The 23,754-nt window shown below is 56.1% G+C and overlaps 3 protein-coding genes across 4 annotated transcripts; 1 reads left to right on the forward strand and 2 right to left on the reverse strand.

Moving 5' to 3' along the window:
- Positions 1-5,079, reverse strand: MED20 (mediator complex subunit 20). 2 transcript variants are annotated; one of them, XM_066565275.1, is made up of 4 exons: positions 4,991-5,079; positions 4,098-4,249; positions 2,311-2,564; positions 1-871 (listed from the first exon to the last, which is right to left on the reverse strand). In XM_066565275.1, exons 1-4 carry the CDS (start codon positions 5,002-5,004, stop codon positions 656-658), a joined length of 636 nt encoding a protein of 211 aa, XP_066421372.1. In that variant the 5' UTR covers positions 5,005-5,079; the 3' UTR covers positions 1-655. The 2 variants fall into 2 exon arrangements, with proteins under 2 accessions (XP_066421372.1, XP_066421370.1); XM_066565273.1 differs by having other exon boundaries at positions 2,311-2,582.
- Positions 5,080-5,103: 24 nt separating this feature from the next.
- Positions 5,104-10,256, forward strand: BYSL (bystin like). The gene is made up of 7 exons (XM_066565272.1): positions 5,104-5,404; positions 6,140-6,296; positions 6,887-7,025; positions 7,140-7,273; positions 7,412-7,572; positions 8,128-8,230; positions 9,298-10,256. Exons 1-7 carry the CDS (start codon positions 5,137-5,139, stop codon positions 9,644-9,646), a joined length of 1,311 nt encoding a protein of 436 aa, XP_066421369.1. The 5' UTR covers positions 5,104-5,136; the 3' UTR covers positions 9,647-10,256.
- A 1,374-nt stretch (positions 10,257-11,630) lies between these two features.
- On the reverse strand, positions 11,631-23,445 carry CCND3 (cyclin D3). Its single transcript, XM_066565258.1, has 5 exons — positions 23,221-23,445; positions 21,450-21,665; positions 17,200-17,359; positions 16,056-16,189; positions 11,631-13,005 (listed from the first exon to the last, which is right to left on the reverse strand). The coding sequence occupies exons 1-5, from the start codon at positions 23,416-23,418 to the stop codon at positions 12,847-12,849; spliced, it is 867 nt and encodes a 288-aa protein (XP_066421355.1). The 5' UTR covers positions 23,419-23,445; the 3' UTR covers positions 11,631-12,846.
- Between the last annotated feature and the right edge of the window lie 309 nt (positions 23,446-23,754).

Here is a 23,754-nt window from a genome sequence, read left to right on the forward strand (position 1 = left end):
TTTACAACACAAACCACCAAACCCTATCCTTTTATTGGGATGAAATACAACAAAACACTGATGTGGACATAAAAAAAAATAGAAATTTAAGAGATGTCTGTAACTTTCTGGAATTTCTATTTTCCCTGCACCAAACACTGTCCAAAAAACCACAGAACCAATGGATCCAAGGGAGGCAGCAGATTCTGGCATTCCCATCAGCTACAGAGGATGAAGGCAAGGTAAGAACGTGCCAGAACAGGAAAATTAGGGAATTCCTGGATTTTTTTCACAGGGAAATGTTTGCTTTGGGAGCACAAAGCAAATCCAAGTGAAGGCTGGAAATTCACAACACAACTCTCACTGCAGGGACAACTCCTCCCAAAACCCAACCTTTTATTGGGATGAAATACAACAAAACACTGCTGTGGATATTAAAAAAAAATAGAAATTGAAGAGATGTCTGTATTTTCCTGGAATTTCTCCTTTCAGTGTCCAAAAAACCACAGAACCAATGGATCCAATAATCCCAAACCATGCAGGGCTCCCAGAGTTACACCCGGCACAGCTTCGAAACGGGGAAATCTCCGGAAGGAAAAGCTCCTGTGGCACATTTTGGGGGAGCTCCTGGTGCAGGCAGGCTGAGGATGCAGTCAGGAGCTGCAGGGGCTCCTCCTCACCTGATGCCAGCCACGGGCACCTGCTGCTGCTTGCGGATCTTGTTGAAGAGCTCCATGTACTGCACCATGGTGTCCCCGGGGCTGTAGGTGCTGTCGTGCTTGGAGCCGAACACCGACGGGAGCCCGGGCGTGTGGCTGCCCATGAAGCTCTGCATGAACTCCATCAGCAGGTTCCAGCAGTCGTTGGCGATCACACAGGGGCAGTATTCCACCTGGGAACACATCCCCACAGGCTTGGAGCTGCTCACAGGGGCACAATTCCACCTGGGAACACAGCCCAGAGCTCTGGAGATGGTGGCAGGGGCAGAATTCCACCTGGGAACACAGCCCAGAGCTCTGGAGATGGTGGCAGGGGCAGAATTCCACCTGGGAACACATCCCCACAGGCTTGGAGCTGCTCACAGGGACAGAATTCCACCTGGGAACACATCCCCACAGGCTTGGAGCTGCTCACAGGGACAGAATTACACCTGGGAACACATCCCCACAGGCTTGGAGCTGCTCACAGGGGCACAATTCCACCTGGGAACACATCCCTACAGGCTTGGAGCTGCTCACAGGGGCACAATTCCACCTGGGAACACAGCCCAGAGCTCTAGAGATGCTCACAAGGGCAGAATTCCACCTGGGAACACAGCCCAGAGCTCTGGAACGGCTCAAAGGGGCAGAAATCCACCTGGGAACTCATCTCTACAGGCTTGGAGATGGTGTCAGGGGCAGAATTCCAGCTGGGAACACATCCCCACAGGCTTGGAGCTGGAATCAAGAACAGTATTCCACTTGGGAACACATCCCCACAGGTTTGGAGCTGCTCAGAGGGGCAGAATTCCACCTGGGAACACAGCCCAGAGCCCTGGAGCCTCCCTGCAGGGAAGGCTTTTCATGGAAACATCTCAAAATATTCAGCATCTAACAAGGATGGGTAAATGCAAACAGGACAGGACATGCTGGGAACATGCAAGAGACCCTTTCCAAAGGGAAGGGAAGGTAAAATGCAAAGGGAAGGACAGCAAGTCCCAAATCAGCATGGAATTAGCACTGGAGAGGTTGTTTTATCCCTTTACCATGATGGTTAACCTGAGGGATGGTGTTTGTGTTGTGCAGCTGGAATTTCATCAGCTTTTTATCTGGATGGAATTCCTGCAGGGATTCCCACTGCAGGGACAGCCCTGGAGCACCAAGGATTAAACCTCAGGAGAGGAGATCCAAACCTGCCTGCTGCACCAGCAACACAGCTGAGACACAGACAGGACAGGGAATTCCAGAATCGTGGAATGGTTTGGGGAAGGGACCTTAAAGCTCATCCAGGCCAGGGACACCTCCCACTGTCCCAGGCTGCTCCAAGTCCCCTGGTCTTGGACACTTCCAGGGATCTGGGGGCAGCCACAGCTGCTCTGGGACATCTATTCCAGGGTGTTCCCACCCTCCCAGGGAAGAATTTCTTCCCACTATCCCATCCATCCCTGCCCTCTGGCAGTGTGAAGCTTTTCCTGGAACTCCAAGCCCTTGTCACTAAATCGCCTCTCTCCACCTTCCCGGTTGGCTCGCTTCCGACACCCTCAATTCCACCACCCCTAAACCTTCTCCAGCTTCTCCCACGGCATCCCCCTGCCCATCCATGAATTCCCCACCCTTCCCACAGGGCTCTCACCTCCACGGAGATGCCCCTGGCGCTGGGGCCCATGGTGACCGTGCCCAGCTTCACCAGGAAGTCGCAGTACTGGTAGCGGGTGCCGCGGCTCTCGATCTTGTTGGCCTTGGCGTTCTGGAAGAAGCCCTTGAGCTTCACCATGAGGGTGTCAAAGTTGGCATCGGCCACCAGGCAGGGCCCGTTCTCGAAGAGGGCGAAGCAGCTCAGGGGGTACTCGGAGTTGTGCATGACGTACATCAGCTTCCCTGTCTGCCCTGCAATCACAGCGAGGGCTGCAAAAACAAATTCTCTCGGATTCTCTGCTGCTCAGAATGACCCCAAGACGCATCTTTTACCCCGGTGCTGCCGAGGATTTCTTTTCCCCTATAAATTTCCATAAGAAAACCCAAGCTGTTCCCTGAATGGATGCCATAACAAGCACGTGAGGATCCAGAATTAAAGCAAGGACGAGAGGCAGGAAGAGGAGCTGCTTTAAGGCAGGAATTTTGTGGGTCCCTTTTCCCAGCCCAGCGCTCGAAGAAGAAGCCAGAACTCTTCAGTTCTTGGTCTCAAGGTTGTTTATTGTTCCTCATCTATAAAATTTTTTCTCTTATCTAGCCGAGGTCCGCTCAGCAGGACAGACAGAAGCACTCTGCTTGCCCCCAGGGTGGTGTTATGTCTTTATACTAAAAACTACATATACAATATAAAAACTACATATACAATATTTACAATTATTTTCCAGTACCTATCACCTATGTCAGACAGTGAGCTTCTACTCTAAACCAATCTAAAAGTGCCAACATCACCCAGAAGATGGAGGCCAAGAAGAAGAAGAAGAAGAAGAAGGAGAAAGGCTGGACATGCCCTAATTCCTCCATCTTGCCCCCTGAACCTCCATTCTAAAAACCCCAAAAAATCTATTTTTCACCCTGTGATAAATTCACTGTCATTCTACTTAAACTTTTGTGGCTTGTAATCTTTCATATAAAGGTTGGTAATTGTTTTTTCCAAGGGTTAAATCAAAGACACAGGGGTCCAGGGCTCTGTGCCAAGGTCTCTGAGCCCCCTGGGTAGGGTATTGAGGCCTCCAAGGCAGCCAGAGGAATTTCCTGGGTTCCCACAAAATTCCTGCCTTAAAGCAGGAATTCCTCTTCCTGCCTCTCCTCCTCCTTGCTTTAATTCTGGATCCTCATGTGTTTATTATGGTATCCATTCAGGGAAGAGTCTGGATTTTCTTATGGAAATTTATAGGGAAAAAAAAGAAATCCTCGGCAGCACCGGGATAAAACATCAGCACAGCTCGGGGTGAGGCGAGAGGAGAACCCCAGGAGCACCCACCTCCCACCCACTGCCCGGAGGGAGCCTGGGCTTGGCCTCTGCTCCGTGTTCCAGCTGCCAAAAAAGCAGGGAAAAGCTGCTCTGGAACATTCCAATGGGTCTGGCTAGGAACAAGGGCTCAGCAGAGCCAGGGCTGTGAACACATCAGTGCCTGGAAGGGATGTGGGGAGCCAGGGGAGGAGGGAAAAGGGAAAAGGAAAGGGAAAAAGGGAGGGAAAGAGGGAAAAGGAAAACGGGAAAAGGGGACAGGGAAAAAGGAACTGTAGAATCATCGACTAATGAAAGTTGGAAGAGACCCTCAAGATCAGCCAGTCCAGCACTGCCACTGCAACTCCTAAACCCCTAAACCCCATCAAGCAGCCTCAGATCCAGGCGCCTCCAGGGCAGGTGGGGAAGGAGAAGGAGAGAAGGAGGAAAAGGACGGGAAGGAAAAGGCAAAGAGGAGCTTGGAGAAGGGCTCTGCTGACCCTGCGTGCCGAGGGCGGCCGCGGTGTGATAGGTCTCGCAGTCCACGCCGAACGTGCCCTGCTTGTCCGCGCCCAGCGCCTCCAGCCGCCGCGCCAGCAGCTCCACCGTCTGCTGCACGCTCTTGCCCTCGGCCACCGGCACCTGCGACACGCTGCGACACGGGCCGGGGCTCGGGGACCCACCGGGACACCGCCCGCCGGCCGCGTCCCCGGCACTGCTCCGCATCCTCCGCCCGGAGATTCTCCCCGCGTCCCCGGGGCTGTCCGCGCCGGGAGCCCGCTCGGCTCCGTCCCCCCATGCCAGGAGCCCTTCCCGGTTCTGCCCCCCCATTCCAGGAGCCCTTCCCGGTTCTGCCCCCCTATTCCAGGAGCCTTTCCTGGTTCTGCCCCCCTATTCCAGGAGCCCTTCCAGGTTCTACCCCCCTATTCCAGGAGCCTTTCCTGGTTCTGCCCCCCTATTCCAGGAGCCTTTCCTAGTTCTGCCCCCCTATTCCAGGAGCCTTTCCTGGTTCTGCCCCCCTATTCCAGGAGCCTTTCCCGGTGCCGCCCCCCATGCCAGGAGCCCTTCCAGGTTCTACCCCCCTATTCCAGGAGCTTTTCCTGGTTCTGCCCCCCCATTCCAGGAGCCTTTCCTGGTTCTGCCCCCTATTCCAGGAGCCCTTCCCGGTGCCACCCCCCATGCCAGGAGCCCTTCCAGGTTCTGCCCCCCCATTCCGGGAGTCTATTATCCCGGTTCCACCCCGCCATTCCAGGAATCTATCCCGGTTTCATCCCTATTCCAGGAGTCTATTATCCCGGTGCCACCCCCCACTCCAGGAATCTATCCCGGTTCCATCTCCATTCCAGGAGCCCTTTCCGGTGCTTTCCCCCCGTTCCGGATCCCCCGCTCTCACCAGGTGACCCCCATGGTGCCGGTGCCGCCGCCGGAACGGGCGGGGCCAGTGGCACCGGCAAGAGGCGGATCCGCCCCGGAAGAGGCGGGGGCAGATCCCGCGTGTCGCTGCCCGGTGCCGCTCCGCCGTCGCCCGGTTCCGCCGCGATGCCCAAGGCCCGGCGGGCGCGGGGCTCCGGCCCGGCCCCGGCGCTGCCCTTGGCCGAGCAGATCCTGCAGGACGCGGCCCCGCGGCTCCGGGCGCGGGAGAAGCGCGGGGCGGAGGAGCCGGGCGGGGATGGCGGCGGGGACGGGTTCGTGGACGCGCGGCTGTCCCGGCGCATCCTGGAGCAGGCGCGGCGGCAGCAGGAGGAGCTGGAGGCCGAGCACGGCCCCGGAGCGCCCGCAGCCCCCCGGCAGCGCAGCGCGGTTCTCGGTGAGCCAAAAAAAAAAAAAAACCCAAACGCCAGTCGCTTGTTTTTAAAAATTTTAAAAGTTTATTCGTAATAAAATGGTTATAAAAATAGTAATACAATTAGAGTAATAATAATTTGGGCAACTTGAATTAGGACAATATGAGACAATAGAGGCAAAGAGTTACGGACTCTTTGGGTACTTTTTGGGTCCGGGTACCTCTTTCTGGGCAGCACGAGCCCGAAAAAGGCCCCACGTTAAACAGAGGATTAACCCTTAAAAGCAACAGCCTGTTGCATATTCATACACCTCATCCATGATGCATAAATTCCATTCAAACACAGGATTCTGTCTGGGCAGTGTCAGCTTCTTCCTCTGAATCCTGACAGCACCTTTGAGGCAGGAAGAAGTTCGTTTCTTCTGATAAGAGGGCAATAAATTCTCTTTCTTGGAAAGATTCAGGTGTCCTGTGGCTGCTATTTCACTGCAAGTCCTTTCTTTAAAAAAACCAAAAAACTATCCTACATAGCATAATTTCTATTTTAACATTTTTTATAACCTAAAACTATATTTAACACAGTACTTAAGAGAATTAATGCAGCATTACTTTCTAACACAACACGTATAATCTTCATTTTAATATTTGCGAAAAGCCAATGATAAAATACATGCATTTTTCACACCCCGGTAACCCTTGGTAAACCCCCGAGGGTGTGTGGCACCCCGAGGGTGGCTGAGCCAGCGCCGCTCCCCGCAGGTCCCGGCTCGGACTCGGAGGATGATGAGGAGTGGCCTTCGCTGGAGAAGGCAGCGGCGGCCGCGGGACGGAGCGGGGACTACGGCGGGGAGGTGGAGGTGGACCCCGAGGACGAGAAAGCCATCGAGATGTTCATGAACAAGAACCCGCCCCTGAGGTGAGAGCACCGGGCAGGGGCCGCCTCCCTGCACCGGCTGTGCCTGTCCGGTGTCAGCCCCATGCGGCCCCCGAGTCACCCCTGGTCCTGTCTCAGTCCCTGTCCCGTGTCAGCCCCCAGGTCACCCCCATCCCACCTGATGTGATCCCATCGTGTCACCCCCCTGCGACCCCCTGGTCCATGCACAGACCCCAGCTCGCCCCCCTCCCTGGTCAGCCCCTGGCTCACCCCTGTCCCCTGCCAGCCCCCTGATTCCCCACTGCCCCTGTCCCCTGCCAGCCCTCCATGTCCCCACTGCCCCTGTCCCCTGCCAGCCCCCTGATTCCCCACCGCCCCTGTCCCCTACCAGCCCTCCATGTCCCCACTGTCCCTGTCCCTGCCAGCCCTCCCATGTCCCTTAGATGCTGTCCCCTGTCAGCCCTCCCATGTCCCCACTGCCTCTGTCCCCTGCCAGCCCCCCCGATTCCCCACTGTCCCTGTCCCCTGCCAGCCCTCCCATGTCCCCCCTGACGCTGTCCCTGCCAGCCCTCCATGTCCCTTAGATGCTGTCCCCTGCCAGCCCTCCATGTCCCCCCTGCCGCTGTCCCCAGGCGCACGCTGGCCGATATCATCATGGAGAAGATCACGGAGAAGCAGACGGAGGTGGAGACGGCGCTGTCGGAGCTCTCAGGCTGCCCCATGCCCCAGCTCGACCCCCGTGTCCTGGAGGTCTACAGGGGCGTCAGGGAGGTGAGGATGGAACATCCAAACCCACAGCCACCACCACCCTGAGGTGACAATGCTCTCTTGTCCCTGCTGTCACTTGCCCCAGTCACAGCCTGGTCCCTGTCCCTGTCTCTGAAGGTGCTGTCCAAGTACAGGAGTGGGAAGCTCCCCAAGGCGTTCAAAATCATCCCTGCCTTGTCCAACTGGGAGCAGATCCTCTACATCACTGAGCCAGAGACGTGGACAGCTGCTGCCATGTACCAGGCCACCAGGTAAGGTCACCTCAGGGACCCTCTGGCATGGCATTTTTGGGGTTTTTATTCCCATAACCAGAATCAGATTTACAAAACACCAACCTGCCCATTTGGCCTCCTTTCCTCATCCATCCCTTCATGCTTTGCTGATCCCAGGATATTTTCCTCCAACCTGAAGGAGAGGATGGCCCAGAGGTTCTACAACCTGGTGCTGCTGCCGCGGATCCGGGACGACATCGCCGAGTACAAGAGGCTCAACTTCCACCTGTACATGGCTCTGAAGAAGGCCCTGTTCAAACCAGCAGCCTGGTTCAAGGGTAGGGGTCCTCAGGGTCTCCTCTGGGGCTTGGCTGGCTCCTGAGGGGCTGGTGCATGGCAGGGGGTGTCCAGGTGCTCCTGCAGGAGTGGGGGTTTCTAGGGGGAAGGGGCTGAGCCTGTGCGTGGAGGTGGTTGGTGCCTGACCGTGGTGGTGTTCACAAGGGTCCCAGGACAAGGGAAGGGATGAGAATCTTGACTGCTCCATGTTCAGAAGGCTGGTTTATTATTTTATGATATATATTATATTAAAAGTAAATGATCTATTTAAACTATACTAAAAGAATAGAAGAAAGGATTTCATCAGAAGGTTAGCAAGCAAGAAGAAGAATGGAAACAAAAGTTTGTGTCTGACCGAGAGTCCGAGCCAGCTGGACTGTGATTGGCCATTAATAAAAAACAACCCCATGAGACCAATCCCAGATGCACCTGTTGCATTCCACAGCAGCAGATAATCATTGTTTGCATTTTGTTCCTGAGGCCTCTCAGCTTCTCAGGAGAAAAAATCCTAAGGAAAGGATTTTTCATGAAATGAGAGCTGACTGTTGCCATTGCAGGGATCCTCATCCCGCTGTGCGAGTCTGGCACCTGCACGCTCAGGGAGGCCATCATCATCGGCAGCATCCTCAGCAAGTGCTCCATCCCCGTCCTGCACTCCAGGTGAGGCCCTGAGGGGCTGGGGGGGAAGAGCTTTTCCTCCAGGGACCCTGGGAAGCTCCTTGGATCCAGCCCTCAGCCTCTCCAGCCCTCGGAGGTGATGAGGGGTCACGCTCAGCTCCCTCCGGGGTTGAGCTCCAAGGCTCAGCTTTGTGCCCGAGTGCTCCATGGTCCAGTCCAGTTCCCCCTGAGCCCTGCGGTCCCTCCTCTGTCCCCATGGCTCCTGCCTGGCCCCACCTCTGTCCCCATGGCTCCAGCCCCTGTGACTCTGTGCTCCAACCTTGGTCACTGTGGCTCCACCCTGACCCCTCTTTTGTCCATTCCTTGGTCCCCATGACTTCAACCCAGCATCCCCTGACCTGTGCCCATTCTTCTGTCCCCATGGCTCTGTCCCCTGACCCTGAGCCCTCTGTGTCTGTTCCCCATGGCTCCATGCCCTGATCCCTCGCCTCTCCTGTGTCCCCGTGGCTCTGTCCCCTGGCTCTTCAGCCCCTCCTGTGTCCCTGTGGTTCTGTCCCCTGACCCCTCACCTCTCCTGTGGCTCTGTCCCCTGTCTCCTCACCACTCCTGTGTCCCTGTCCCCTCACCACTCCTGTGTTCCCGTGGCTCCATCCCCTGACCCTTGACTGCTCCCATGTCCCTGTCCCCTGACCCCTCACTTTTCCTGTGTCCCCATGTCCCTGTCCCATCACTCCTCAACTGTCCTGTGTCCCCATGTCCCTGTGTCCCCATCCCCTGACCCCTCACTTTTCCTGTGTCCCTGTGCCTCTGTCCTGACTCTGAGCCCTTCCCTGTCCCCATGTCCCATCCCCTGAGCTGTCCCCTCACCTTTCCCCTGTCCCCATGTCCCATCCCCTGAGCTGTCCCCTGTCCCCATGTCCCATCCCCTGAGCTGTCCCCTGTCCCCGTGTCCCATCCCCTGAGCTGTCCTCTGACCTTTCCCCTATCCCCATGTCCCACCCCCTGAGCTGTCCCCTCACCTTTCCCCTGTCCCCATGTCCCATCCCCTGAGCTGTCCCCTGTCCCCATGTCCCACCCCCTGAGCTGTCCCCATGCTGTCCCTCCCTCAGTGCAGCCCTGCTGAAGCTGGCAGAGATGCAGTACAGCGGTGCCAACAGCATCTTCCTGCGCCTGCTCATCGACAAGAAATACGCGCTGCCCTTCCGCGTGCTGGACGCCCTGGTGTTCCACTTCCTGGCCTTCCGCTCGGAGCAGCGGCTCCTGCCCGTGCTGTGGCACCAGAGCCTGCTGGCCCTAGCGCAGCGCTACAAGGAGGACCTGTCCTCAGAGCAGAAGGAGGCTCTGCTGGAGCTGCTCAAGTTCCACAGCCACCCCCAGATCTCGCCCGAGATCCGCCGGGAGCTGATGAACTCCGGGACCAGGGACGTGGAGGGGGAGCAGGCGCTGGCCATGGAGTGAGCGAGCAGGGAAGGGCTGGAGCCTGGCCTGGGCCTGGGGTGCTGCTGGGAGCCTGGAGCAGGAGCATCCCTGCTGGATCCTGCTGCTCTGAGCAGTCCCTGGCACAGGCTGTGCCCTCAGAGCTGGACTGTGCTGCTGTCACTGCCACCCAGGAGCCCGGTGCTGCCAGCACGGGGACACTCTGGCCAGTTTCTGGTCACTCTGGCCTGTCCCTGGTCACTCTGGCCGGTTTCTGGTCACTCTGGCCGGTTTCTGGTCACTCTGGCCGGTTTCTGGTCACTCTGGCCTGTCCCTGGTCACTCTGGCCGGTTTCTGGTCACTCTGGCCGGTTTCTGGTCACTCTGGCCTGTCCCTGGTCACTCTGGCCGGTTTCTGGGCACTCTGGCCTGTCCCTGGTCACTCTGGCCGGTTTCTGGTCACTCTGGCCTGTTCCTGGTCACTCTGGCCTGTTCCTGGTCACTCTGGCCGGTTTCTGGTCACTCTGGCCGGTTTCTGGTCACTCTGGCCTGTTCCTGGGCACTCTGGCCTGTTCCTGGGCACTCTGGCCTGTTCCTGGGCACTCTGGCCTGTTCCTGGGCACTCTGGCCTGTTCCTGGGCACTCTGGCCTGTTCCTGGGCACTCTGGCCGGTTTCTGGTCACTCTGGCCTGTCCCTGGTCACTCTGGCCGGTTTCTGGGCACTCTGGCCTGTCCCTGGTCACTCTGGCCGGTTTCTGGTCACTCTGGCCTGTTCCTGGTCACTCTGGCCTGTTCCTGGTCACTCTGGCCGGTTTCTGGTCACTCTGGCCGGTTTCTGGTCACTCTGGCCTGTTCCTGGGCACTCTGGCCTGTTCCTGGGCACTCTGGCCTGTTCCTGGGCACTCTGGCCTGTTCCTGGGCACTCTGGCCTGTTCCTGGGCACTCTGGCCTGTTCCTGGGCACTCTGGCCAGTTTCTGGTCACTCTGGCTGGTTTCTGGTCACTCTGGGCTGTTCCTGGGCACTCTGGCCGGTTTCTGGTCACTCTGGCTGGTTTCTGGTCACTCTGGGCTGTTCCTGGGCACTCTGGCTTGTTCCTGTACTCTGAAATAAAACCAGAGCTGTGTCAGTCAGTCAGGGCTGGCTCTGCCCCGTGTGCTCCCAGCCTGTCCCTGTCCCCACCAGCTTCTGGAGCTCCTTGCCCAGGGATTTTCCCCAACAAAGCCCCCCAGGGTTTGTTTCCTGAAGCCACAGGGCCACCGTCCTCACCTGGCCATGAGGCCACCTGCCCGGCCTGCTCCTGGCACTGTGCCCGAGTGGTGCCACCTCTGCTTGCTGGAAAACCCAGGGGGGACTTTTCCACCAGGCTGCACTTCCCTGTGCCCTGCTGCCACTGTCACTGCCAGGGCTGTGCCCTGCAGCTTTGGGCCACAGAGAGGAGCCCCTGCTGCACCCTGAGCTGTGCCCAGGGCAGCTGCCCCCTGTTGTCACCTCCGAGGTCCCCTCACCCCTCAGCCTTTTCTGTGACTTGCTGATTTTATCTGATTTGAAAGAAGCCAGAGCTGATGAGCACAGGAGGGAGCCCGGGCTGGCACAGAGCTCCTGGCACCCCCTGAGCTGCTCCAGTGCCCCTCATCCTCCAGCCTGCTGGGGAGGAGGTGCTGCCTCTGCTCCAGGAAGGCTTCAGCTCCACCACCATCCCTGAGCTGCCCTGGCTGTCCCTCAGGGTCCTCTCCCCACTCCATCCTGGGAAAAGCAAGGCTGGAGCTCCCAAGGGATCCCCAGAACCAGGACAAGATCCAAGAACAGCACAGGAAAACCCTCGAGCCACTGGTTTTTTTTGGTTTTTTTGTTTAAAATATTTTATTGCAACATCACAGGGTTCTCTGGCTCTCCCAGCAGCGAGACTCGTGCGAGTGAACACCAAACCAGTTTACTCTTAAATTAATAATTCACTTTTACATATATATATTTATATATTAAAAAAAAAAAAAAAAGAAAGAAACACATTTCCTTTTGCACAGGCAGGCTCTGTCCCAGCCCTCCTGCTCGCAGGAGGCAGCGGCTCCGTGGGTTTCCGGACCAGGCAGGCTCAGGGAGGAGCAGCAGCCCCACCTTTTTCCGCCGGATTTTTGTGGGGTTGGTGCCATCCAAAAGGAAGATTTCGACCTCCTTTTCCACATCCCCCACGGGAGGACAACAGCCACATGTCCAGATGTCCCCAGGGAGCAGCAGATTCTGCCTCCCATCCCTGTGGAGTCTCTGGTTTCTCCTGGTTAATTCCACTCTGGATTTCTTATAGAAAAGCAGCATTATTTTTTTTTCTTTTTTTTTTGGCTTTTTTTTTTTTTCTGTTTTACAACAATTTTTATAAAAAACCTAACAAGGATCAACAACAACAATACAAAAATGCAATAATTGCTTTTTTTCCAACTCAAGTGCGCAGCAAAGTTTTCCACCCTCTCAGGAGGCAGCTCAGATCCGCGTGGATTTGAACACGGCTCCCTCCTGAGCACGATCTGAAATCCCTGCCTTGGAAGAGTGGAGATGCATCCCAGACTATAGCAGCACATTTAAAGGTTTTTCCTTAAATCCTAGTCTGATGCCTAAGCTACCAAAGGGCCCACTCTGAGGAGAGTCTGCCACTGCCCAGGGAGCCAGGGAAGGGGCAAAGGGGGAAGGCACTTTTTTGGGAAGGAGGGGAGAGCAGCCTCCAGGCCCCACCTGAGGGATTCCAGCTCTCCTCCCTCCCCTTTCCCAGCAGTGAACAATAAATTAAGCAGCTGAGGGGACCCTGAACTCCTCCCAAGGCACGGACAGGGAGCGCGTCCCCAAAATTCCCACATCCAACAGCAAAAACCAAACAAGGCCCCACGGCTCCTCTCCAAGCAGAAGCAGCTGCACAACTTCCCCTGGAGCTGTGGGAATGTGGCACGAAGCAATCAGGACCAAAGGGGCCACCAAGCAGCTGCTCCACGAGCCCCACGGGAGCTGGGGGAGACGAGGATTTGGCTCTGTGATTTTTGTCCCTCACGGGGCTGGAAGTGGCCACGAGCAGCCCGGAGAGCCAGGGGAACACCAACACAGAAACGATTCCAACTTCATCCAGGCTCCTGCTCCCCGTGCCCTGGCACCACCTGCAGCAGCTCCAGGTGCCCAGCCTGGGAGGGGCTGGGCGGGCAGGGGGGATGCAGCGAGCTGGGGGTGTCCATGGAGGGGCTGGAGCTCTGGCCAAGGGCTCTTGGTCACAGGTTGACGTCGGTGACGTCCGTGGGGGTGCTGGTGGGCTGGCTGCCCGCGTACGGCACCGCCTTGGAGCTGAACTCCTGCTGGGACTGGGATGCCTGCTTCAGGCTCTCGGCTAAGGCAGCCTCAATCTGCTCCTGACAGGCCTTCAGGCAGTCCTGGAACAGGGAAACACAACGGCAGCCATCAGACCTGTGCTCCTCCTCCTCCTTTAGGAGCAGCTCAGCTGCACCTCTGACCCCCCAGAGTATGACCAGGAGATTTTCTCCATCTTTGTCCCTCCCCAGGGAAAGCCCCACACTGGTTGTCCTCCTTCCTGCTGACCCCCCTGTTCTGCAGGAATGTTGTGTCCAGCAGAGCTTCCCAAAGTCCTGGAGCCAGGGTATGGCTCCAGCTGTGTGACCAGAGCAGGACAAACGTCCCAGATGCCACAGACGTGGCTGTCCTTGGGACATGGGTCCCCCTCCAGCTCCCCAGGCCCTCCAGCCCACAGGAATTCTCCTGGGTGCCCCTGGGGCAGCAGGACCCTCCCTGACCCCAAACCCACCCTACAGCACCTCCCATCCGCGCTGGGAGAACCACGCTGTGGCCACCGAGCTTCTCACGAGGTTTCCACCCTCCTGTCCCCTCTGTGACACTCCCAGGGGACCCAGAGCTGGGGGACATGCACAGGAACCTTGCCAGAAACGCAAACCCTGCTCTGGTTTCTCCCCCACGAGCTGTAAAGCAGGAGGAAACTCCCACTCGGACACCCTGGGGGCACAGCCCAGCCCGGTGACAGTTTGCACCTCAGGGACATTGTCACACCCTGAAATCTCTTACCAGGAATCCGCCGGCAGTTCTTAGAAACTGACAGAGGATGTGGCGAGCGAAAATAGCAACGCCCAGCTCCCCTTGCCCGGCTCCCCTTGCCCGGCTCCCCTTCCCCGGCTTCCCGTCAGTGCAGCTTCCTCCTGCCCAGCCCTGCCCGGCCCTCAGTGCCAGGGGCACCTGGGCAGGGGCTGGGCATCCCCTGGGCATGAGCTGGGCATCTCCATGGGCACCTGGGCAGGGGCTGGGCATCTCCATGGGCACCTGGGCAGGGGCTGGGCATCCTCATGAGCACCTGGGCAGGGGCTGGGCATCTCCATGGGCACCTGGGCAGGGGCTGGGCATCGCTGGGGCACCTGGGCACCCTCATGGGCACCTGGGCACGCTCAGGGAGAAGCAGCAGCACCAGTGGGGGAGGCTGAGCCCAGGTGCTCTCCCAGGAACCCAAAATTCTGTGTTCACATCCCAGGAGGAGCTGCCCCGGCCCTGCCCGGGCTGGAGCTCTTTGTGAGGCACCGCACACCTGGGCAGGGGGCACAGCAGATGCTGGGGAGGGACAGGAGGGGACAGGAGGGTGCTGGGCTCCATTTCAGCTCCTCTCCCTCCACAGAGCCCTCCCTGCTTCCCACCTGTTCCCTGCACAGCCCCGACCTCCCGGAGCAGGTTGGGAGCAGGTGGCTGCACTGATTCTCTCTTTAAAAAGGCCCCAGAGAACAAAAAAAATTCCATCTGCACAAACAGAGCAGGAGCCTCCCCCTGGACAAAGCCACCCCAGGTCCTGGCAGGGGACTGTAACTGACCTGGGCAGGGGAGGAGATCAAAGGGGAGAGGGAAAGCTCAGATCGGAGCCCCACAGGATCCCTGTGCCCCCTCTCCAAGGGCACTGAGGGGCTGGAGAACCCCCCCAAAGCTGGAAGGTTTCATGTCCCAGCCCCTCCTTTCCCCCCCAGCTGCAACCAGACACTGAGGGGAGCAGATGCTGAGCCTGGCGTGTCCCTGTCCCCATCCCAGCCCGAGAACCCGATCCTGCCAACACCTGCCCGGGCAGGGAACAGATCCTGCCCTTTGTGTGCCATTTCAAAGGCTCTGAGCCCACCCTGCCCTGCCCAGGCTGTGCTTGGGATCATCCCACAGCCCTTGGTTCTCCTCAAACCGGGGCAGCACTGGCTGAACAGCAAAATTCCACAGAATGCCAGAGCAGCTGGGGCTGGAAGGGCATCCCTGCATCCTGGGCTGACCATCACCATGGCCAGTCCATCCTGGGCTGACCATCACCACCATGGCCAGTCCATCCTGGGCTGACCATCACCATGGCCAGTCCATCCTGGGCTGACCATCACCATGGCCAGTCCATCCTGGGCTGACCATCACCACCATGGCCAGTCCATCTCCATGGCCAGTCCATCCTGGGCTGACCATCACCACCATGGCCAGTCCATCTCCATGGCCAGTCCATCCTGGGCTGACCACCACCATGGCCAGTCCATCCTGGGCTGACCATCACCTCCATGGCCAGTCCATCTCCATGGCCAGTCCATCTCCATGGCCAGTCCATCTCAGTCTCTCCCTCACCACATTCACCAGGACCAGGTGACAGAGGTGCCACAGGTGCCACATCCAGGTGAATCTGGAACTTCTCCAGAGGCACAGAGCCAACACCCTCCCCATGTCCCACCCCGATGGAGAACCCCTCCTCTGAGTGGCAGCAAGGCTCCCACAGCCATGCCAGCCCCAGTGCCCACTCACAGCTCAGTGCCAGCCCCAGTGCCAGGCCCAGTGCCCAATTACAGCCCAGTGCCAGCCCCAGTGCCCACTCACAGCCCAGTGCCAGCCCCAGTGCCCACTCACTCACCAGCCCTAGATCCTAGTCACCAGCTTGGCGCCAGCCCCAGTGCCACTCACAGCTCTGCCAGCCCCAGTGCCACTCACAGCTCTGACAGCCCCAGTGCCAGCCCCAGTACCCACTCACAGCTGTGCCAGCCCCACTACCCACTCCTCAGCTCGGTGCCAGCCCCAGTGCCACCCCACAGCTTGGTACCAGCCCCGGTGCCACTCCCCAGTTGGGTGCCAGCCCCAATGGCACTCAGCACAGCTGTGCCAGCCCCTGTGGCACTCAGCACAGCTGTGCCAGCCCCAGTGCCCCTCACTCACTCACTCACTCACTCACTCACTCACTCACTCACTCACTCACCAGCTCGGTGCCCGTGGTCCTGGCCAGCAGCTCAGTGGCACTCACAGCTCGGTGCCAGCCCCAGTGGCACTCACAGCTCGGTGCCAGCCCCAGTGGCACTCACAGCTCGGTGCCAGCCCCAGTGGCACTCACAGCTGTGCCAGCCCCCGTGCCCCTCACTCACTCACTCACTCACTCACTCACTCACTCACTCACTCACTCACTCACCAGCTCGGTGCCCGTGGTCCTGGCCAGCAGCTCGGTGAGGGCCTCTCCGCTGCCGGGCAGCCCCAGGCCGTGGGCGGCGGCGCCGATGCTGCCGGTGGCGATCATGGACGGCGGGTACATCACAAAGGTGCAGTCTGCAGCCAGCACGGGCAACAGGAGATGTTAGGGAGGGTCCAGATGGGGTTTGGGCTCGGGGTTTGCCCTGCAGGGCCCCACAGAGGGGTCTGTGCAGGGTGGGGTGGAGGGGAATTGTCACAGAGGTATTTTCCGAAAAATCTGTTTGCTCGGGTTTTTCTGCTGAGAGGCCTCAGAAAGGAAATGTGAACAATGATTGGAAAGGAAATGTGAACAATGCTGTGGGATGTGGCAGGTGCATCTTTGATTAGTCTCGTGTGGTTGTTTTTAATTAATGGCCAATCACAGTCTGGCTGTGTCGGGACTCTGAGCAGTCACAAGATTTTATTATCATTCCTTCCTTTCTCTATTCTTTAGTGTAGTTTTAGTATAGCATAATGTAATATAGTGTAGTATAATATAGTAATAAGTACAATATAGTATAATATTGTATAACATAATATAGTATAATATGATATAGTATGATATGATATAATATGGCATAATATATGATTAATGTAATGTAATATAATGTAATATAATATAGTATAATGTAATGTAATATAATAATATAATATAACATAATATATAATGTAATATAATGTATAATATAATGTATAATATAATGTATAATGTAAAACATAATATAAAATATATGAAAGATTATTATATTATATTATATTATATTACGTTCTATTACAATACATTATTATATTATATTATATTATATTATATTATATTATATTACAATACATTACATTCTATTACAATACAATTAATACAATATATTATATTATATTATATTATATTATATTATATTATATTATATTATATTATATTATATTATATTATATTATATTATATTATATTATATTATATTATATTATATTATATTATATTATATTACAATACCTTACATTCGATTACAATAATTACATTCTATTACAATACATCATTATATTATATTATCATAAAATAACAAATCAGCCCTCCAAGAGCATGCAGTCAGAGTCTCAGGGCCTGCACCCACCTGTGGCACAGAGGGCGATGAAGGTCTGCGCGTGTTTCTTCACCAGCTCCACCTTGTCCGCAGGCAGCGGCAGCCGCTGCAGGATGTGGGGCAGGAAATCGTTGGCAATCACCGACACCAGGTCCCACTTGAGCTTCTCCAGCACCAGCAGCTCCCAGTGCTGTGGGGAGAGTAAGGACAGGACGTTAGGGGGGGCTCGGGAGGCTCCAGGGCCAGGGCAGGATGGGGAGGGGCACAGGGGCTGTCCCCAGGCTGTCCCCAGGCTGTCCCCAGGCTGTCCCCAGGGCTCAATTCCAGCCCAGGAGGCTCCAAGACCAGGGCAGGACGGGGAAGGGCAGAGGGGCTGTCACTGTGGCACAATTCCAGCCCTGGAGGCTCCAGAGCCAGGGTAGGACAGGGAGAGGCACAGGGGCTGTGACTGGGGCACAGGAGCTGTCCGCAGCTGTCCCCAGGCTGTCCCCAGGGCACAATTCCAGCCCTGGGCTGTGCCCCTGCTGGGACAGGGGATCCCCCCCAGGAGCTGGAGCTGAGGCTCCAGAGCCGCCTCAGGTTCATTTCTGCTCCCTCAGCCCAGCACAAATCTCCCTTTTCCCCCCAAAATTCAGGATTCAGCGCTGCCCAAGAGCTCCAGCTTGGAGGAAGTGACAATTCTTTCCCAAGCTCAGATCTTCACTTTCCCCCTTTTTTTTTGTTCTGGTTGTTGCCTCCCTTCCCTCCTTCCCCTTGCACAACAAACCCACCCTGGGTTGCTCAAAGGGGCAGAATTGAATTGCTCAACCTGTCCCAAAACCCACCCTGGGCACCATTTGTCACCCTCAGGACCCATTCCTGCCCCAAAGGCCACCCTGGGCCCAGTTTGGCACTCCCCAGGCTGGTGGTTCCTGGGTTTTCTTTCAGGGAATTCCTGGTCCTGGGCAAACTGAGGCTGAGGATTTCCCAGGTGATTTCCAGCTGTTGTCCCCAAGCTCTGAGCAGCTGAACCCCCTCTCAGCCAGGCCAGAAAAGTCTTTAAAAAATGAAATTAAATGAAATAAAATATAAAATAACATAAAATAAAATAAAATAATAAAATAAAATAACATAAAATAAAATGGAACAAAATAAAATAAAATGAAATAAAATGAAATAAAATGAAATAAAATGAAATAAAATGAAATAAAATGGAACAAAATAAAATAAAATGAAATTAAATAAAATGAAATAAAATGAAATGAAATAACAAAATAAAATAAAATAAAATGAAATAAAATGAAATAAAATAACAAAATAAAATAAAATAATATAAAATAACATAATAAAATAAAATTACATAAAATAAAATAAAATAAAGAAATAAAGAATTAAACTTAAAAATTTTATTTAAATAATTAAATTTTTAAAAAATATTAAAATTTAAAATTAAATTTGAAAAAAATTTAATTTAAATAATTACATTAAAAAAAAAAAACAACCCCAAGGTGGGTTAGAGAAGGGCCTGGCCGGAAACCCAACTTCCTCCAAATGGACAAATCCCTCCTTGCATCATTTCCTTCTCCCCCAGAATAACTCCAGAGAGGTTCTGTGTCCTTTCTGAAGGGCTGAGCTGCTGCCAAGCACCCCTGCCCGAGGAGGAGGAGGAGGAGGAGGAAGCAGAGCCCCGGGAATGTGAGCCAGCTTCCTGCTGGGATGGCCCCGGGCCACCAGGATGTCCCATTGTCCCCAGGCTGCTGAAGAAGCTCCCCTGGCCCTGCTCTATTGGGAAAGAGCAGGGGATGAGCACAGAGGGGGAAGGAGCAGCTCTGGGGTGTGGAAATTCAGATTTAACTCCCTCAGGTCCCTCGGCCAGGGCGAATCCTTCACAGATCCCTGGGTGTTCCCTCCATTCTCCTCTTCCCTGGGGCAGGATGGTCGCAAAAAGGGTTAAAATCCATGGAAATCCAGGGAAGAGGACTCTCCATGGACAATTCGGATTTAACTCCCTCAGCCAGGGTGAATCCTTCAGATCCCTGCATCTCCCTCCATTCCCTCTTTATTGGAGCAGGGGATGGGCTCCAAAAAGGGTTAAAATCCATGGAAATCCAGTAAATTGGATTTAACTCCCTCAGGTCCCTCAGCCAGGGTGAATCCTTCACAGATCCCTGGGTATTTTCTCTACACTGGAGCAGGATGAGCTCCAAAAGGGTTGAAATCCATGGAAATTCAGGGAAGAGGACTCTCCATGGACAATTCAGATTTAATTCCCTCAGCCAGGGTGAATCCTTCAGATTTCTGGATATTCTCTCTTTGTTGGAGCAGGATGAGCTCCAAAAAAGGTTAAAATCCATGGAAATCCAATAACCTGGGTTTAACTCTCACAGCCAGGGCAAACCCTTCAGATCCCTGGGTATTTCCTCTATGCTGGAGCAGGATGAGCCCCAAAAAGGGTTAAAATCCATGCAAACCCAGGGAAGAGGCCTCTCCATGCCCATGGGATCTCCCAGTGCCTCAGTTTCCCTCCCTCAGGCTGCTGACGCCTCTGTGCAGCCCTTGGAGAACAAACAGGAACCGAGCCCTGCTCTGCTGAGTGCTCACACTCCCACCAGGAGAGAAGAAAAGGATCCAGGTTTGCTTGGAAAAACCAAAAATAAGCACTTTTAACCCTCAAAATAAAATTATTTTCATCCATCTCGACATCACAAAGCACCCAAGAGCAATCCAGGCATCCTGGGAAGTTGGGGGGGGGGGAAATAAACTCATTTATTTCATATTTCTCCTTCCACACAGGAAGGAGAATTCCCAGCAGGAATGAGGCCCTGGAGCCTGGGAATGAGGGGGAACCTCCAGGGATGCTCTGCCTGCTCCAGGCTGAGCTGGGGACAGCAAATCCTCACCAAAAATCAGATTTAAACCTGCAGGGGTCACCAGGAGCGGCTGCGGTGTCGCTCAGGGATGGGACACCCTGTGGCCATCCCCATCCCTCACCAGCTAATTATGAGGGTTAATTAAGGCAATCACCACCCACTAATGGATTTTCCCCAGCCTTGGGAAAAACCAGGTTGAGCTCAGAGCTCTGCAGTTCCCAGCAGGGCCCTGGGGTCACACCTGAGAGTTTTGGGGCTCAGATCCCACCCCAAAACCACCAGAGCTGCTCAGGGGGGTGATGAGGAACCCCAAAAAGCTCTCGGGGTGCCCGGGGATGCTGTGTCCCCAAGGGGTTTTCCTCCCATTTCCTCCCTCGTGGCTGAGGCTGAGCTCTGAGCTCGCAGGTTTGGATCTCAGGAGTTTTCATCAGACACCACCAGAAACTTTTGGCCTTTCAGAGCCTCAGAAAGGAACTTTGTGGATGCAGGATGAGAAATGCAGGGGGCAGAGCAGGAATTCCACCCATCCCCACCAGCCCGGAGCACCCACTGAGCTCACAGAGCCCTCACAGCCATTTTGCTGCTTCACTCTGCACCTAAAATCTGATTTTTCCTGCTGCTGTGGAAGTGAAATCACCCACATTCCCCCAGTTTCCCACATTCCCCCAGTTTCCCACATTCCCCCAGTTTCCCACATTCCCCCAATTCCCACATTCCCCCAGTTTCTGCAGCTGGGGGGAGGCAGAGCTGCCTGACCCTGAACTTGGAGATGTCACAGAAGTGACAGCCCAGAGCTGGGACAGGAAACTTCATCCACAGCCAGGAGGGGACAACTGAGGGGACAATTCTGCTGCCCAGCACGGGGAAGGATGGAAAATCCTTCACCAGGGAGGGGGGGAAATGCAGAGGGATGGGATCAGGGGATGCCAGGCAGGAACTGGGCACTGGGAGAGCACCAGAGCTGTGAGTCCTGGAGATGTCAATGGAGTGACAGCCCAGAGTGACAGCCCAGAGTGACAACCCAGAGTGACAGCCCAGAGTGACAGCTCAGTGGTGGCACAGGAAACTTCCTGCACAACCAGGAGGGGACAATTCTGCTGCCCAGCATGAGGAGGATGGAAAATCCTTCACCAGGGAGGGGGGAAATGCAGAGGGATGGGATCAGGGGATGCCAGGCAGGAGTTGGGCACTGGGAGGGGGCCCAGGGATGTTCCCAGAGCTGTGAGTCTTGGAGTGACAACTCAGAGTGACAGCCCAGAGTGACAGCTCAGTGGTGGCACAGGAAACTTCCTGCACAACCAGGAGGGGACAATTCTGCTGCCCAGCAGGGGGAGGATGGAAAATCCTTCACCAAGGAGGGGGGAATGCAGAGGGATGGGATCAGGGGATGCCAGGCAGGAGCTGGGCACTGGGAGGGGGCCCAGGGGTTACCAGCAGCTCCTGGGGGGTGATGGAGTTGTCTGTGTAGATGCAGAGCTTCTCCACGGTCAGGGGCATGGTTTCCCTCAGCTTGGAGGCCAGCAGCATGCACACAGCCCCCAGCAGCTGCAGGTGGTTCTTCTGCACGGCCACCGAGGCCAGGAACCGATCCACGTAGTTCATGGCCAGGGGGAACACCTCCTCCTCACACTTCTGCTCCTCACACACCTGCCAGAGACACAGCACGGAGAAAAAAAAAATGAAGTTTTGGTGAGAGGACAGAGCTCAGCACAGCTTCGGAGCTGCTGTTTCACACTTGCCACAAGGAGCTGCAGGCATCGCCCCCGTGGTGTCACCCTGAGGCTTCACCTTCCTGTGGGGAGCAGCTGCAGCTCCAAAGAGCACGTGGAGAAACCTGAATTTGTGCCATTTGGCCCCATTTCTGCTGGGCCCTGCTGGGAATGGCTCCTGCCACCTCTGCCCTGGGCAGCTCTGGATGGGACAAATCCTTTAGAAACCTGGGTATTCCCTCTATACTGGAGTAGGATGTGCCCCAAAAAGGGTTGAAATCCATGGAAACCCAGGGATGAGGGCTCTCCATGCCCAGGGATCTCCCAGTGCCTCAGTTTCCCTCCCTCAGGTTGCTGGGGGGTGGAGAGAAGGATCCAGGGCTGCCAATTCCACCTGGAGCATGTGGAGAAATCTGAATTTGCCTCATTTGGCCCCGTTTCTGCTGTGCCCTGCTGGGGATGCCCCTGCCAGCTGCCACCCCTGCCCTGGGCAGCTCTGGATGGGACAGCAGCCGATCCAGGTGGGTGGAGGAGAAAAGGATCCCGAGCTGCCAATTCCACCTGGAGCACGTGGATAAATCAGAATTTGCCCCGTTTTTGCTGTGCCCTGCTGGGGATGCCCCTGCCAGCTGCCGCCCCTGCCCTGGGAAGCTCAGGAGCAAAGCAGCAGCTCCAGCTGGGTGGTGGAGAAAAGGATCCAGGGCTGCCAATTCCACCTTGGAGCTCTCCAGGGACACGAGGAGAATCAATGGCAGCACCCAAACCAGTCCCCAAAGTCCCCTCCCTCAGCCACCAGCGGAGTCCAGCAGCTCCGAATTTCAGCTCCTCTGCTCTTATCTGCCCCCAGCACCGCAGCACTCGTCACACTGAACTTCCTTCTTTCGACACCACCATCAAAATCTACTGCGGTTCCTGCTCCTTCTGCAGCGAACGCCACCCTGCTCCTGCTGCCAGCAGCGCTGGGGACAATGACACGCAGGTCGTGACATCCTCCGGTGCCACCTCGCTGCTTTTAGGGCTGCACAGGAGCGGCTCCCAAAGCGGGGTTTATCTACAGACCCTTCTCCAAATGGGGATTGCGGGAACAATGACAGCAGGGGGGAAAAAACCCGTTTAAAATGGAAATATTCTTCATTTCTTTGGAAGCGCTCCCCGCAGCACCGGCTGGGACAGGCAGGACCGATCCGTGCGGAATTGTCATTTATTGGGACAGCACCAGGAGATCCCCCCTGCCCCGAACTCCACCCGCTGATTCATTTTTAATTTAGGGAACTCGACAGCAGCGTTATTATTTCCCCCCGGGGGCTGAGCTGAGCCCTGCCCGGAGCTTTTGGGGGGCCTGATTTTGGGGAAAATCCCAATTTTAGCACAGGAGAGCGAGTTTCACCCTCCATCCCCACCGGCATCACCGCCGTGCCCGACACCCATCAGCGCTGACTCGTCCCCCGCTTGTCCCCCGGGTTTTCGGTGCAAACCCCGCAGCATTCCGGTACCTCCAGCATCCAGAAGGCCAACATCTTCCGCATGTAGGGCTGGATGTCTCTCTGCACGCACTGGAAGTAGGACACGCGGGGGCTGTAGCGCTCCTCCAGGCTCAGCAGGTTCTGCAGCACCCGCCGGTCCCCCAGCAGATGCGGGTCCCGCCCGGCGCGGGGGGCGCGGGCCGCGGATTCCACGCACAGCAGCTCCATGGGGGGCGGGCAGGGGCCGTGGGGACGCTGCGGGGACACGGAGGGGACACAAGGAGGAGGCACCGCGGGCACCGCCGGCTCCGCCGCGGGACGCCGGGAACTGGCGCAGCTCCCGCCCCGGCCCCGGCCCCCAGCGCCGCCGCGCGCCGGGGGGGGGGGCGTGCCCGCGCCGCGCCGCAGCCAATCACCGAGAGGCACCGCCGCGCTGCAGCCAATCACCGAGAGGCACCCCGCGCCCGCCGAGTTGGGGCGTGGCTATAAGCGGTATTCACCAATCACAGTGCTGAGCGCCGCGGAGGGGGCGGGGCCAGGGGTGCTCTGGCGGGACCGGCGCAC

Source organism: Molothrus aeneus, chromosome 24 (assembly GCF_037042795.1).
Source record: "Molothrus aeneus isolate 106 chromosome 24, BPBGC_Maene_1.0, whole genome shotgun sequence".
Classification (NCBI taxonomy): Eukaryota; Metazoa; Chordata; class Aves; order Passeriformes; family Icteridae; genus Molothrus; species Molothrus aeneus.